This window comes from Eptatretus burgeri, chromosome 2 (assembly GCF_056783735.1).
Source record: "Eptatretus burgeri isolate ZD-2024b chromosome 2, Ebu_testis_v1, whole genome shotgun sequence".
Taxonomy (NCBI): domain Eukaryota; kingdom Metazoa; phylum Chordata; class Myxini; order Myxiniformes; family Myxinidae; genus Eptatretus; species Eptatretus burgeri.
This window is the reverse complement of record NC_140962.1, coordinates 39395223-39410889: the sequence shown is the minus strand read 5'-3', so window position 1 is coordinate 39410889 and position 15667 is coordinate 39395223. Positions and strand designations below refer to the sequence as shown.

The window sequence follows — 15667 nt, the reverse complement described above, 5'->3', positions numbered from 1 at the left end:
CTTGAGATGTCATTGGTGTATAAAAGGGGTTATTTTGAAGGCCAAATGGCTAATACTCTCAAGACAATCAATGCAGCAGTGCAGGTGGAGTTTACAATTTTTATTTTTTAACATTGGCCAAGGTTCCTGGAAAAGGTTGTTCACATATTGCATGAGAAAATTGGATGAGCACGACATTTAAATTGTACAATATTGCCGTGCCCAGGTTGATGAACACCGATGGTGGATGGATATGCTGAACTGGCTTTTTACTCACTCAGACTGCGTTCAATTAACGGAGGGTTTGAACATGCGAGAATCAAGGAGAGACACCAGCACCTTAGCTCTGTTAAAACCAACAGGTTTATTTCCCGCAACACAAACAACATGACCAGGGGATGGAAGGGACGACGGACGGTAGAGGTGGGGAAGAAAGGTGGAACACGGAACCGATAATAAATAATTGTATTAATATACAATGAGAATAAAACTTATAGCACCACACTCCAGATTTATTCACAGATGGGAAAAGGGAACATAAACCGGTTGGCTTATCTCTGGGTTGTGGGGGTAGCACTGAAGGACAGGCGGGACGAGCAGGCGATGAGGTGGTGAGGATAACGAACAGGCAGACGAAACAGGGCGAAGTCAGGAAGGCACTGAGAGCAACTGTCTCTCCTCAAGGTTCTTCTCTCCGGCTCTCCTCAGATGATCTCCCTCTCAGTCAGTTCTCCTCCAACACTCACGACCCTCCTTCCAGGCTCTCCTCAAAAAATCACTCTCCTTAGCGACACTGTTCTCCTTAATCAGCTCTCTTCAGACCAGCTCACGATTCTTCTTACAGATGCTTCGCACCTGTGCAATCCAGGCTCCTCCCTTATCTCTCTCTGGACTCGCAACGCCCTTGGAGGGTCCATAGCTCCCCCTCCCTCCACCCCCACCCCTCTCCTGCGTGGCAGAGCCCAACTCACCAGATTCCACCTGGTGAGACTTTACAAAGGGGTTATACATACAATTCCTTTACCATTATCCCCAATTAATTATTACCACACACTATCCCCTGTATGGTGCACATTCAAACAAGACAATTCTTAAGCTTACATGTTCCTACTTAATACATCAAGATTGGCTAACTACTCGGACATGGACCATGCTACCCTATACATTTCTATCTGTTCTGTGGCAATGTCTAACCCCCCCCCCCCCCAAAAAAAAACATCACAATGTTTAAGCAGTAAGAACATTATATGACATAAATTAAAACAGTTAAGTGTACAAGATATTGGAACCTGGAAACAAACTATCTTGAATAAATAATCTTGAATCAATAATCTCTTGTTCAATAAATAATCAATAATCTTGAATCAATAACTTAAATCAATAATCTTGAATCAATAATCACAGGAATAATACCAAACAGTGTAACCTAACGTCCTCCGCACACAAGCCGATACAACACGAGATTGTCGGTGACTAATCTTGTTTTGTTTTTGTCTGAGACTGCCACACACTAAGTGTTTGTCGACCACACTATTGTTGGAAAACAAAATGGCAATGAAGAAGAAATTCAGGAAGAGGATGAGAAAAGGGTAAAAGGTCTGAGCACTGCTACTTTGGCACGAGTGCTGGTGATGTCGCCGATGATGATGTTACCGACATCGTGCCTGGAGAAAGAAGCAATTGGGGGTAAAGTTCTGGGGGGGAGAGAAGTCCGGCTCCGGGAGCATTGTATAATTTACTCGTGGAACATGCTGCAGAGACAAACACACAGTATCTGTCAATGAAATTCAAAGGCAGATACTTTGTCATTTAAAGTTTTTTATTACACAATGTACCAACAAGAGCAATATTGTATTGTTTCTGAAGGTTTCTTAAGTACAAGAAACAAGGGGCAGGTTCAGGCTACTATATTGAACTTTCATAATACCTTTTTGGGCTTCCAAGTTCACAAAAGCTACAACTATTGAAAAATTGCGACTTTTTTTGTGACAGAAGATATGAATCCGTCATTAACGCTATGATCAGAAGCTCCTGAAAGCTGAAGTTTAAATGGTCAATACATTGCACTGAATCGGCGGCGTCAACCGACACATACTACACAATGATGCACGATTGTTGTGGACAACTTATAAAAATTGAACATGTTCAACTTTTACGACTGTCGCCGACGATGGGGGTCGCCGACGCACCTGTGAAAAACTAGCCGACGAGGATCGGCAACCGCTGCAAATTACACGATTATCAAAAACTATCACCGATAATCTTGTTGCACCGAGTCAGCCAGTGTGTGGCGGCCAAAAGAGACAATAATAAAAAATATAAAAAACAGCCTTTTTACAGCCATTTTTTTCTGCTGAGCAGGGGTTAGTGTTTTGCAGGATCCATGCAATCATGGTTCCCTTCTTGAGGCAATGTTTTGTTTTTATGTCCGGATGCCCTTCCTGACGCCAACCTTGGTCGCCTCTTACGACACGCAGGGAATATGGTGCACCTATTTTAACCGGGGCATACACCGGGACCAGGACACTGGTACTCATTTCTCCGACCTCGGAAGGATGACAGGCTGAGTCAACCCCCTGGTGTTAATTCAGTGGTAAAATGGGGCTCGAACTCAGGACCCGAGGATCCCAAGCCAGCCACCCTTACCACTAAGCCAACACCAGGCTATGGCTCAAAGAGACAATGATTCAAAATAAAATTTAGGGAATTTTAATTGATGTTGAGCTTCACACCAGTTTAAATGAAATAGCAGAGGGATGATGCACATGCAGCAGTGGACATTGGATCACCAAAACACTTCAGTGGTATTATAAAAAGTTGCATTAACATACCATATTTTGTAGTAATTGGAAAAGATTTTATCCAAAGTCATCACACCAAAGTAAGCATGAACACTGACAGCAAAAGTTACACAATTAAACCTACTTGGTACTTATGGTATGTTTCAGGAGTATACCGATCACTTTACTGGTTTTAAAAGTGGAGTTTGAGTAATAAATTAATTATATGCAAGTGTGCTCAGCTTATCTATGATCATGGACTGAATGGTCTCCAAAAGCAGATTGAGGAGTTTATAAAGGTGGTTGAAGGAAGAATTTAAAGAGATGAAGGAAGAGCTTGATGGCAGGAGGGGGTTAACTAGGTTAACATATAAACAATGGAGCTCTGAGGAACGTTGGATAGGGAATGAGCAAGACCAGGAAAAATTGGAGAAAATTGCAGACACACAATGGAGACAAGGATCATCACAATATAAAATCATGACCGAGTATGGGGGATGGTACAAGATGACGATGGGTTGCCAAAATGAAGGAATGGAAGAAACAGCAAGAACAGAAACGGTATACACCAGTCTCGGTGGAGTAAAAAGGGTAAGCGTCTGCTCCTAGTTTGGGAGGATGGTGGTTCGAACTTCGGCCAAGTTATACCAAAGACTTTAAAAGTGGTGCGTGCTACTTCCTTGCTTGATGTTTAGCATACAAGGGGATAGAGCACAGACAATCTCCATCAGAGTTGGTCAAAATAGTGCAGGCTTTGATCAGCCTAATGGTCTCCTGTGTCGAAGTGTTCCTGGTACGAGAACTCATTATGATACGCAATCATTAGAGAGTACCAAAGGGTAGAATTGACAAGACTTGTCAGAAACTGAACAAGCCAAGAACCCATATAAAGAAAGAAGTAGTCACACCTCAGTGGTCCATGTTTTGGCGGATGCCTTTGGCATACATTATTTAATTTTTCTGTATAGTGTCGAGGCTCGTGGAGGAGCTAGAATGCAGTAGAAAGGGGATGAGTACACCAACAGCAAGGTTGAAGGACAAACTAGAGGGAGACTTGGAGAAATAAGGGCTGGGGAGAAGAATGAGGGTAAGGGGAAGACACAGAGGATTTATTTATTTATTTGTATGCAGCCCGTGGCTGCTTGGATGCATCATTTTCTGGGGGCATGGCTGTGCCACTGATGCAATACCCCTGTTCCCAGCATGCTGGTACTCTTTTTCGGATTCGGATCTTCATCAAGGTCGAATCATTTCTTCCTTGTCACACACCCAAACTGTCCATCAAGTTTCGTCAGAGTCTGTCCACAACTTATATCCTGCTCACAGACAAATAGACAAACATCCACCTTCGGTTGTGGAGGTAAAAAGAGTCTGCATTACAAAGCTCCAAATATTTTAAATAAAAATCCATGACAGGATAATCTACCAACTGCATGGATGCTAAAGAGAGTAAAATACAATGGAATGCATATTTTGATGTGCCAGACTCGTTACAGAGCATAGGTGTTGTTGAAGCATGAGTTTCTTGGCCAGGGTTATACTGGGTGGTTTGCCATTACCTTCCCAGCGTTGTATTTTTATTTTTTCTATACCTTGTCGAGGCTCGTATGAGAGCTAACACACAACGCACAGCAAGGGGGGCATGAGACAAGAGGGGCGGGAGTGGAAAGGACAAAACAGTGGGGAACAGAGACATTAGGAGATCTGTGGAAGGGAGAGGGATAGGGCGGGGAGCATGGGGAATACAAGATGGACATTACCGGGTCTTTCAGGAAGGAAAGCAGGGAATTTGGGGTGGATTAACGGGGGTAGAAAAGATTGAGGGTTTCGATGGGGGACGATAAGAGGTAGTGGTGAACGGCTGTTTTGAAGGCCTGGAGGGAATAATGATATTGAACAGAGTGGGGGAGTTTGTTCCAAAGGTGGGGAAAAAGAGGAATGAAAGAGTGAAGATGAGCAATGATTCGTGATTTTGGTGGTTTTACCATAAGGGGGTTGTTGGCAGACCTTGAGCGCCCTGCGGAAATATGGTTGGGACAAATCACAGACAGAGCAGGGGGGGGGGGGTGGGGAGACCAGAGAGGAGACGGTAGAAGACAGAAAGACCACCAACCTGCCTGCGGTGAGAAAGAGAGAGGCCCAAAGACTCAACCTCATCGCTGGAGATACCAATGACCCTAAATGCCTTGGTTTCCACAGCGTGAAGCCAAGAAAGGTGGGAGGCAGGAGTACCAGCCCAGAGGGGAGAGCAGTACTCCATCAGGCTGCCGACAAAAGTTGTTGACCTTTGGCCGATGTTGACCTTTTGACCTCAAAAACAATCGGCTTCTTCCAAATGACAAACTCTACCACGTGGTGAAGTTTCGTGAAGATCGGTTTAAAATTGTGACCTGTAAGCGACAAACAGACAAACAGACAGAACAACAAAATCGACTAACCAATATACTTGAAAAAATTTCGATTTTGCAAGTAACAAACAAACGGACCCAAATGCAATAACCTCTCCTTCGGCGAGGGTAATTACGTGTGCTGCCGTCGTTCACTGTAAGATTGGCTTTTATGAAGCGGACGTCAAAAATAAAACCTGAATACATCCATGGCCATTATTAATATGCATGCTGTTTTGGTGGAGAGTTTTCCCGGGTTATGAACGTTATAAGTTACATGGTAATAATTACCAGGAATAAAGTGGACACCACAAACTCAATCACTGGGTGAGGGTTCATAGCAAGCTGCTTCTCGCAGAAATCGCAGAAAGCCAAGGTGCTCGTTTCTTTGGATATTTACTTGTGCTTGGAATGTAATGAAATTCTCCTCTCGATTCCATGACATGACCACCCAATCTGTTGGTACACCCATCGCAACACAATCTTCACCATCATTAAAATGAAAACAAAAATTCCTGGTTAAAGTTGGTATGATGGAACACAATAGTCTCGGAAGCAGAAGCTGATAATTGTTAGTATGCGTTCGGATGTTCACGTGCTCATTAAAATGTCCCCCATGTCCGACCTTGTCAGACGGCAGGGGACAATATCGTTTTGATAATGTTTTCATCATGACAATGTTTTGAGCTTTCAGGAATATCCATATTATGGGGTAATTTTGTATACATCGGTTGTACTTTAAGTGAATGAGGAATGGTCATAACATCACAGAGCATGTTTTAACATACTTCAAAAAAGAGATGAAGGTCAAGTTTAAATGGTTGATAAACAGCTTTTTATAAGTAAGCAGGTAACGTACAGTGGAGCTCTTCTCTCCTCAAATTTTTGAGACCCTCTCAGCATCTCCCTTCCAAAATAAAATAAAATAAAATAAAAACTCTTGCGTCACCACAATGTATAAAGGCTTTAATGCATAGCCAGAAAGGGGAGGCAAGGGGTCTACAGAAGTTCCTTGGAAGATCTGGGGCAAGATTTTCCAATAAGATTTGACCCAACACTGCATTTGAAGCAAATTGAGCTCATATTAGTGTTTGCAAAAGAAAATGTCATGCCAATTGTCAATAAATTAGAACAGTGGACCAGCTTCAACAAACACACACCATCAAGTATGGGGATCCTCAGGTGCACTCCAAGTTATGGAATCACCATCCATCCATCCATCCATTGGGACCATACTCTGTGCAGAGCGTTGGTGCTACCTAAGTAGTCTCCTTGGCTATTGGGCACAATCCTGGACGGGTCGTCACTCCGACACAGGATACCAGCAAGTTGGCACTCATTTTGCCGACCTCGGAAGGATGACAGGCAGAATCAACCACACCTGGTATTATTAATTATATATTAATATCAACCCCAAATTAACTGTATACAAATTTTTTTTTTATATCATATTCAATTTCGTTGAATATTTTCAATTATTATACATATATGCTCCGTGTTTATTCATTCAATTCCAAATATTTACTCCACTTTTCCTTTAATTCATTTGCACTTTTTGTTCATTTCTTTCTGGACGAGCTTCTGCTTTTCACGATAAGCTCCATCAGTACCAAAAAGCCAGTCCCACCATATGAACGTGGAGGAATAATTTCCCACAAAGTTTTCATGGTGAAAGTCATGATAGCGAGAACCCGCGTAACCTGGCAGCACATGCAGTGGGTTCCACGGCCAATCATAGCCACTGCAAAAAGAAAATAAAGAAATTGGCAAGAGGAGAAGGTACAGGACATGAGTGGACAAGGTAAAAGGCAGAAGAGAGATATTCAATAAGTACACACACAAAATATAAAAATGCTTGTGTAGAATACTTGATGACAGAGCACATTTCAGCTGAATCTAAACAGCAAGACTACGCAACACATTTACTTCAATTCCAAGATCATATTGCACTGTGTTGTCGTTATATAAATGTCGTTATAAAAAGGCTGGTGCGGTGGGGCAGAGGGAGGTTGCGGGGAAGGGACAACATTCTGCAGTTAAAATATAAAGCAGTTAAAATGGCATGGAGCTTTAAAAGCAGTTTTGTGTTCAAATTATTTATATATATATATATATATATATATATATATATATATATATATATATATATATATATATATATATATATATATATATACGTCAATGTGTGTCCGTCTGTCTGTCTCCTCAATTCCAAAACCATGAAACTTAGCGGGCCCAAACTTTACATGTGTACTAAGGGAACTCCAAGGTGTTGCACAAATGAAAATTGGGTGCTTTGCTTAATTAAAACAACCCTTTTGAAGATAATTAACGGCCTTATGGGTTTGTAACAAAAAAAAACACTCATTACCTTTTTAGATCCTCGTGGAGGATCTCCAAGTCTTACTCACGTTGTTCTTGTGGACTTTTTTGTTTCACATCCTACAGTTGTCATCGAAACTTCCTGAAACTTGGCGTATACATGTAAAAATACCCTGCGCAGACAGTAACGATCTCAGATTTTGAAAATTCCTCCTAGAAAAAAAAGTTATGACGTCAAAATATCTCCGCAAATGGAAATCGCCTAAAAAATTCTCAGAAACTAGGCAAGCTTTTTGAATTCTGTTTACGGAGATCGAACAGGGCATTAGCAGAGATGAATTACCGCACATATGATACACCACTATGACGTCATATCAATTTTTATGACGTCATTCCTATTTTTTGACATTTTTTGTTTGTTTATTTCACAAACTACAATTTTCATCAAAACTTCCTGAAACTTGGCATACATATGTAAAAATACCCTGCACAGACAGTAACCATCTCCGATTTTGAAAATTCCTCCAAGAAAAAAAAAGTTATGACGTCAAAATATGTCCGCTAATGGAAATCGCCGAAAAAATTATCTCCAAAACTCGGCAAGCTTTTTGAATTCTGTTTGTGGGAATCGAACAGGGCATTAACAGAGATGAATTACCGCACATATAGTACATCACAATGACGTCATATCAATTTTTATGATGTCATTCCTATTTTTTGACATTTTTTGTTTCACAACCCAGAGTTTTCATCGGATCTTCGTGAAACTTGCCATGTATATGCAGAAAGCCCATGCGCAGGCAGTAACCATCTCCAATTTTGGAAATTCCTCCTAGAAAAAAAAGTTGACGTCATAATATCGCCGCTAATGGAAATCCTCCATACCATTATCTCCGAAACTAGGCAAGCTGTTTGAATTTTGTTTGCGGGAATCAAGCCGGGCATTAGCAAAGATAATTTATCGCAAACCTGATACATCACAATGACGTCATATTCGTTTTTATGATGTCATCATTAAGAGGACGAGGATCTTAGCTCATTTGAGACTATTTATCACTTTCCTCACTCGTATCATCGAATGCCTGATCATCATACATACAAATCGCTGGATGCATCACACGGCTTATAAACGCCCAGAGATGCCAGTGTTCATGGCTATATTTCATTTCCACAAATGTGATAAGCTTTCTTAAACTGAGCTGAATTTCAAAATTTTAATGGCGGAATTGACTTCAGCAGCAGTTCCAACTGCAAAAAAAAATTAAGTGTTCATTTGTTCAATTCGCATTTTGTTTGACACTTCAGACGTCTCCGGAGATTGACAAACAAGTGATGCAGATAATATTGAGGGTTACTGAAGAACACAAGGGGTAGACAAGAGGAATCCATAAAAAAAAAGTTTGGGGTGGGGTGAGGGTGGTTTAACGGGTGTAAAAAAGATCATGGCTTTGGATGGGGGATGAATTTGATATGGTGGTGAACAGCTGTCTTGAATACCAGGAGGGAAGAGTGGGATTGAAGAGAGTGTGGAAGGTGGTTCCACAAATGGAACAAGAGGAATAAATAAGTGGAGGTGAGCAGTGGTTATTTTCCTTATTTTTGTTATTATGCAGTGAGGTTATTATGGTAATGTTATTATCCTTATCCAAATGTGCAATTCAAAATACCTCTCCAAAATACCTCTCGCTGCATAATTCAAAACATCTCACTGCACTGGAAAACGTGGGGAAAAGAATACTTTACTGAACTGTACTGTAAAGGGTGGGGACTTGTAATCAGAGATGGCGACTTGGACTTGAGTCACACTCGAGTCACAAATTTTGTGACTTGAGACTTGAGCTTATAGACTTGTTGACAATGACGATGAATGAATGAATGAACACGATCTATATCAAAATACATTTATCTCAGTGATGTGTTTATGACCAATTTTAATTTGATGTCTGGTAGGATGTCATTATCTATCTATAATTCCAGCAATCCCTGCGTGTCTGTATGTGTGTGTGTGTCTGTCTGCGACTGCTGTTTCTCGACAACCACTGGTCCAATCTAATTGAAACTTGCCAGGAATATTGTTGGGGACCTGTGGATGTGCCTTTTCAAGGTTTGATATTAATCGGACAAGTGGTTCCCAAGTTATGGCCATTTATTTACCAACCAATGACAGGACACGGTGCTATGACATCACGAGTGTCGTCACAATTCTTTTCTTTTTTCTCTTTTTTTTGATATGTCACAATTGATGCTGGGGACCTGAGTATGTGCCTTTTCAAGGTTTGATATCGTTCTACTTCATCCGTTTCAGCTGTTTCCCAAGTGTTTCCCAAGTTATGGCCATTTATGATACAGTTGGTCCGATATAATTGAAACAATGCCCAAATCCAGTCATCGTTTACGAGAGTGAAGGAACGAAGCTGCACGTCATGCACACACAATGGAATCGGACGAAGCACGAGCTGCTCGCTTGACATGCGACACTACGCACGTGACAAGGCATCGTGCAGCTAAAAACGGACAAAGCACGAGCTGCTCGCTTGATACGTGACGCGACGCATGTGACAAGGCGTCGTGCAGCTGCAACGGACGAAGCACAAGCTGCTCGCTTAACACGCGACGCTATGCGTGTGACAAGGCGTTGTGCAGCTGAAACAGATGAAGCACGAGGTGCTCGCTTGGCAGACAACACTGGACGCGAGGCAAGGCGTCGTGCAGAAGAAACAGATGAGGCATGAGCTGCTCGCTTGGCAGACAACACTGGACGCGAGGCAAGGCGTCGTGCAGAAGAAATCCCTCACCAGCGAGAAGAACGGCAAGTAAGGGATGCCCTGCGCCAATCAGGACGTACACCGTGCGAGACTTGAGCAGGCTCACCATGAGAATCGCAACCTGCTCGATACGATGATACCGATTTCTTCCGAGAGCAACTTCATGTTGAGTACAGGCACGCATTGAGCAGGACCTCATTATTTCAATGCACTGAATGCTCACATTGTGATGCTTTTGTGTGGAACGAGGAGAGAAGAGGATTTTGCTGCAACCACGACAAGGTCGACCTTAAGCATGATCCTACGAATCCAAAACCCGGTTCAATTCCATCACAACCTCCAGATGCTATTAGAAACCTTTTCCTTAACCGGGACTTTGTGAAGCAAGGAAAACAGTACAACAACACGCTGGCAATTGCAAGTATTGGTGTCCGAGAGATAGGTATGCCTGGCTTCAATCCTGGAGTGTGCATACAACGTATGGTTTACCATTACATTGGTGCTCCTCTTGCCGATCTGGGTTGTACCGCACGCTTTGCTCAGATCTACTTTCACGATCCAGCCCATGAGCTGGATTATCGTCGTGCCCACACCTCGAACAGTAGCCTGAATGAGCATTTTTTGCAAAGAGCACAACAGGCCATCCGTGAGTGCAACCCATACGTCCAGCAATTCAAATCAGCCATTGAGTATGTGGTTCATAATGATAGCGCCAATGAACTGAAAATTGTGTTAACAGGTTGCACGCGGCGCCGAGACCTTCATCATGGTATCATCAACCTTCCCTCACCAGACAGCGATGTGGCTGTCATTGCTCCAGGGGCAATGACAACAGAGCAGTTTGGAAGGCTGGCAGTCGCTGTTCACCTCAGAGAAGGAGGTTTACAGACAATAGACGCCATGCACCCAGCGTATGACCCTCTATCATACATACTTCTGCTACCCTGCGGCTCCCAGGGGTACCACACTGAGTTAGCAGGGATAACGCCAACATCTTTCTTCCGCTACCATCTCCAAGTACGTGATCCTACTCATCACTTCAACCTACTGCTTCGTGGTGGAAAGTTGACACAGCAGTACGTATGCGACATGATGGCAAAAATTGAGTCACACCGTCTCAATTGGATTTGCTGCAACCAGAAGTCAATTAAGGCAGAAAAGTATAAGATCATCGCTGATGCGTTGAACAGTGACGCTGAGGTGCTACCTGGACGCCTCACCATTCTGCCGCCGTCAATTTATGGGTCACCACGTTGGTATGCCAAAGAGTTTCAGGATCCAATGGCTTTGGTCCGAGTCAAGGGAAAACCTGACTTTTTTCCTAACATTCACCTGCAACCCAAAGTGGCCAGAAAATAAAGAATTGCTTTTTGAGGGTCAGTCAACCAATGAAAGACCTGATATCATCGCTCGGGTGTTTCATATGAAGGTGGAGGCACTCCTCGCAGACCTCCTCAAGCATGACATCTTGGGGCATGTGGATGCTAATGTGATATATACATATACACATGCTCCTGACCGTGGTACCTCGCGACAAGTCCAGAACACCAGCAGATGTCGATCGCGTGGTCTCTGCTGAGATTCCTGACAAACGCACAAATCCTGAACTACACCGTATCGTGACATCACACATGATTCACGGCCCATGTGGGGAATGGAACATCTCGAGCCCTTGCATGGCAGATCGGAAGTGCACAAAGGACTATCCCAAAGCCCTACGAGAAACGACAAGCTTCTCTGATGACTCCTATCCCCTGTACAGAAGAAGGGCAGAAGCAACACCTGGTGATCCCATCATGAAGACAATACGAGGCGGTGCCAACATATTAGTTAACAATGCATGGGTTGTGCCTTACAATCCATATATTGTCCTCAGGTACGATGCTCACATCAACCATGATATTGAATGTGCTGTCACCAGTGTGAAGTACCTGTACAAATACGTTGAAAAGGGCCCGGACTAGTGCCTGGTCAGACTAGACCCACATGAGAGGATGCGAGAGGCATTATGACATGATCAAGTGACGCAATACAAACTAGGGCGTTACATCACCGCATCTGAGGGATACTGGCGCATATACGATTTCCCCATTCAAAGCAAGTACCCACCAGTCGAGATGCTGGCACTCCATCTACAGGATGAGCAGGTGATCACGTTCAATGACGAAGGTGCCATACAGAATGTGGCGGAGTCAGGACCCCCTGCAACAACACTCACCGCCTTTTTCGAAGCCATGAATCTCCATCCACACATGCATCATGTTCTATATCCAGATGTGTTCCAACACTTCACCTACTTTAGGAAAAGGTTTCAATTGCAGAAGAGAAGGCTGAGTTTCCAGGATAACCGTAAGACTGATACAGTTGGGCGGCTCCCCATTATTTCCGTCAACTCACATTATGCCGAGTTGTACTATCTCCGCATGCTACTGTACCACGTGCTTGGCCCCACATGCTTTCAGGATCTCCGTCGTGTCGGTGGTAGGGTCATGGAGACCTATCTGGCAGCCTGCATTGCGTATGGCATCGTTGACAATGACCAGGAGGTGGATTCTGTTATGGAAGAGGCTGCAAATATTGCATTTGGCCCTGCAGTCCGTGAAGTATTTGCCAACATGCTCATATTCGTCGTCAGAGGCAACCACGTGCAGTTCTGGGAAAGGCACAAGTATGTGCTGTGCGAGGACTTCATGCGTGCAGCAGGTGTGAATGAGCCAAATGGACGCATTGTGAGTGAAGTGCTACTGGAGCTGAGGGACAAAATTGAGACGCACGGCTTTTCGCTCAGTAAGAGCTTTGGCCTTCCTGAGCCTGAACCAGTTCATATCCAATCTCGCATTCCTCGCGTCATCGAGCACGAAACAGGGCACAATATAGGAGAACTTGAGGCTCACATCGCTCAAACAGAGTGCCTTCTTAATGACGAGCAGTGCGTTGTTGTCGATAAAGTGATGACGAGTGTGGAACACTGATATGGCTGGATGATCGCAGTTGATGCAAGTGGTGGGACTGGGAAAACATTCACATTGTCTCATATATTCAACAAAGTGCGAGCAAAGGGCAAAGTGGCTCTTGCGACTGCTGAAAGTGGTATTGCAGCTACCCTGCTGCCTAAAGGGGCCACCTTCCATAGTAAGACCAAGTGTCCTCTCATTCTCACTGATGGGTCCACTTGCAACATCAGTGAAAATGACACCACTGCAGCACTCATACGAATGACGAATAGAATGGTGGTGGATGAGGTTTCAATGATGGATCGTCACGCATTGGAGGCAGCAGATCGAACGTTCCAGTGGCTTCGGGGCTCAGAGCAACCATTTGGTGGTTCACAATGGTTTCAGTGGTGACTGGAGGCAGATCCTTACCGTTGTGCCACACGGTAGCCGTATTGACATAGTCGGAAGGTGCTTCAAGAGCTCATACCTGTGGAGAAAAGTGCAGATACTTCGTCTCACGGTAAACATGAGGATCATGCAGGGTGCTGGAGAACAACAGGACGAATCTGATTTTGCAAAATTCCTGCTGGATCTGGGTGAAGGGAAGATTCCTGTCAATCTAGAAGAGGGTGAATTTGCTATTGAGCTCAGGGAACCGCTCATTCTTCCAGGTGAAAAACTTCAGGACATTGTCACTTGGGTGGACGAGGGCTTGCACAACAACATTCCAACCCCAAGTGGCTATGCGAGCGTGTTATACTATGTCCGACCAATTCCAAAGTCGATAAGGTAAATGACGACATGACAACCATATTTCCAGGGGAGGAACATGTTTGCTGTAGCGTCGATACAGCGGAATCTCAGGGTGATCATTTGTATCCGCCTGAGTTCCTGAACACCCATCGTCCATCTGGTATGCCTCCACATCGGATGACTCTCAAGGTGGGTATGGTGATCATGCTGCTACGAAACCTCGACCAGCAAAGCGGGCACTGCAATGGCTCAAGGTACATCATCCATCAGATCCTTCCAAATCTGTTGGTTGCAAAATCTGTGATGGGTGTCAATTCCGGACGCACATTGCTCATTCCACGCATAACCTTGAGTCCATCTGACAACATGTTCCCGTTCACTCTGCGGCGTCGGCAGTTTCCGGTATGACCATGCTTTGCCATGACTGTGAATAAATCCCAAGGGCAGTCGCTACACCATGTTGGGGTCTTCTGCACAAGAGACTTCTTCAGTCATGGTCAGTTCTATGTGGCGGCCAGTAGGGTTGGCAGATCCAGCAGCCTCCGCATTCTTGCCCTGGACGAGGAAACAAAGAAGCGCCATTTCCTCAGCAATGTCGTTTATGAAGAGGTGCTAACGAGATAAAGGTGTGTACATGCAGACAATTTTTATTATTATTTATTTATTGAAGAAAAATTGTTCCGAAAATAATTTATCAAAACATGACAACCATATTTCCAGGGGAGGAACATGTTTGCTGTAGCGTCGATACAGCGGAATCTGAGGGTGATCATTTGTATCCGCCTGAGTTCCTGAACACCCTCTGTCCATCTGGTATGCCTCCACATCGGATCGCTCTCAAGGTGGGTATGGAAATGGTCTGTGTGGTTGTTGTTTCTGGCACGTGGGTTGAAAGTTTTTTTGTTGTTGTTTCACGCACATACGGGCATGCACTAGTCTATCTATAATTCCAGCAATGTGTGTGTGTGTGTGTGTGTGTGTGTGTGTGTGTGTGTGTGTGTGTGTGTGTGTGTGTGTGTGTGTGTGTGTGTGTGTGTGTGTGTGTGTGTGTGTGTGTGTGTGTGTCTGCGACCGCCGTTTCTCGACAACCACTGGTCCGATCTAATTGAAACTTGCCAGGAATATTGCTGGGGACCTGTAGATGTGCCTTTTCGAGGTTTGATATTAATCGGACAAGTGGTTCCCAAGTTACGGCCATTTATTTGCCAACCAATAACAGGACACGGTGCTATGACATCACGATTGATGTCACAATTTTTTTTTGCACGTACGGCCACGCACGTATGGCCACGCATGTATGGGCAAGCGAGAGCGAATGAACGGCCTGTGTGGTTGTTTCTGGTTCGCGGTTTGAAAGTTTTTTTTTTTTCTTTTTGCATGTACGGCCACACATGAACGGGCACGCACGTACGGGCATGCACTAGTATTGATAAACAAGGACAGCTGGAGTCGCGTGTCAAAGGGAGCACGAACTCTGAAAATAGATCGCGCCGAGCTTAGAAAAGGCATTACTTGTATAGCACTGAAAGTGCCACTGAGCTCCGAGCCTCCGATCACACATACACGTATCTAGTGGAGAAAAAGGAGGTAAATTATGGAGAAAAGCAAGTGGAGCTATAGCATCTTTCTTTACATGGATTCTACGTCCTTGAATTCAGAAGGCATGCATGCCATACGATGTATGTGTGGAATTATTGGTGCTGCTCAGTTCATACCCAAAAAGCTTCTTCGGTTTTTTGTTTGTT

General features: G+C 44.0%; 1 protein-coding gene across 1 annotated transcript in view; it reads right to left on the bottom strand.

Annotated features, from left to right (window-relative positions):
• Positions 1-6097: 6097 nt before the first annotated feature.
• Positions 6098-15667, bottom strand: part of MSMO1 (methylsterol monooxygenase 1) — a 63924-nt gene continuing 54354 nt past the window's right edge. Inside the window, exon 8 of the mRNA XM_085853419.1 lies at positions 6098-6887. Coding sequence (XP_085709545.1) covers positions 6689-6887 — 199 coding nt within the window. The 3' untranslated portion in view covers positions 6098-6688. The remainder of the gene's footprint in view (positions 6888-15667) is intronic.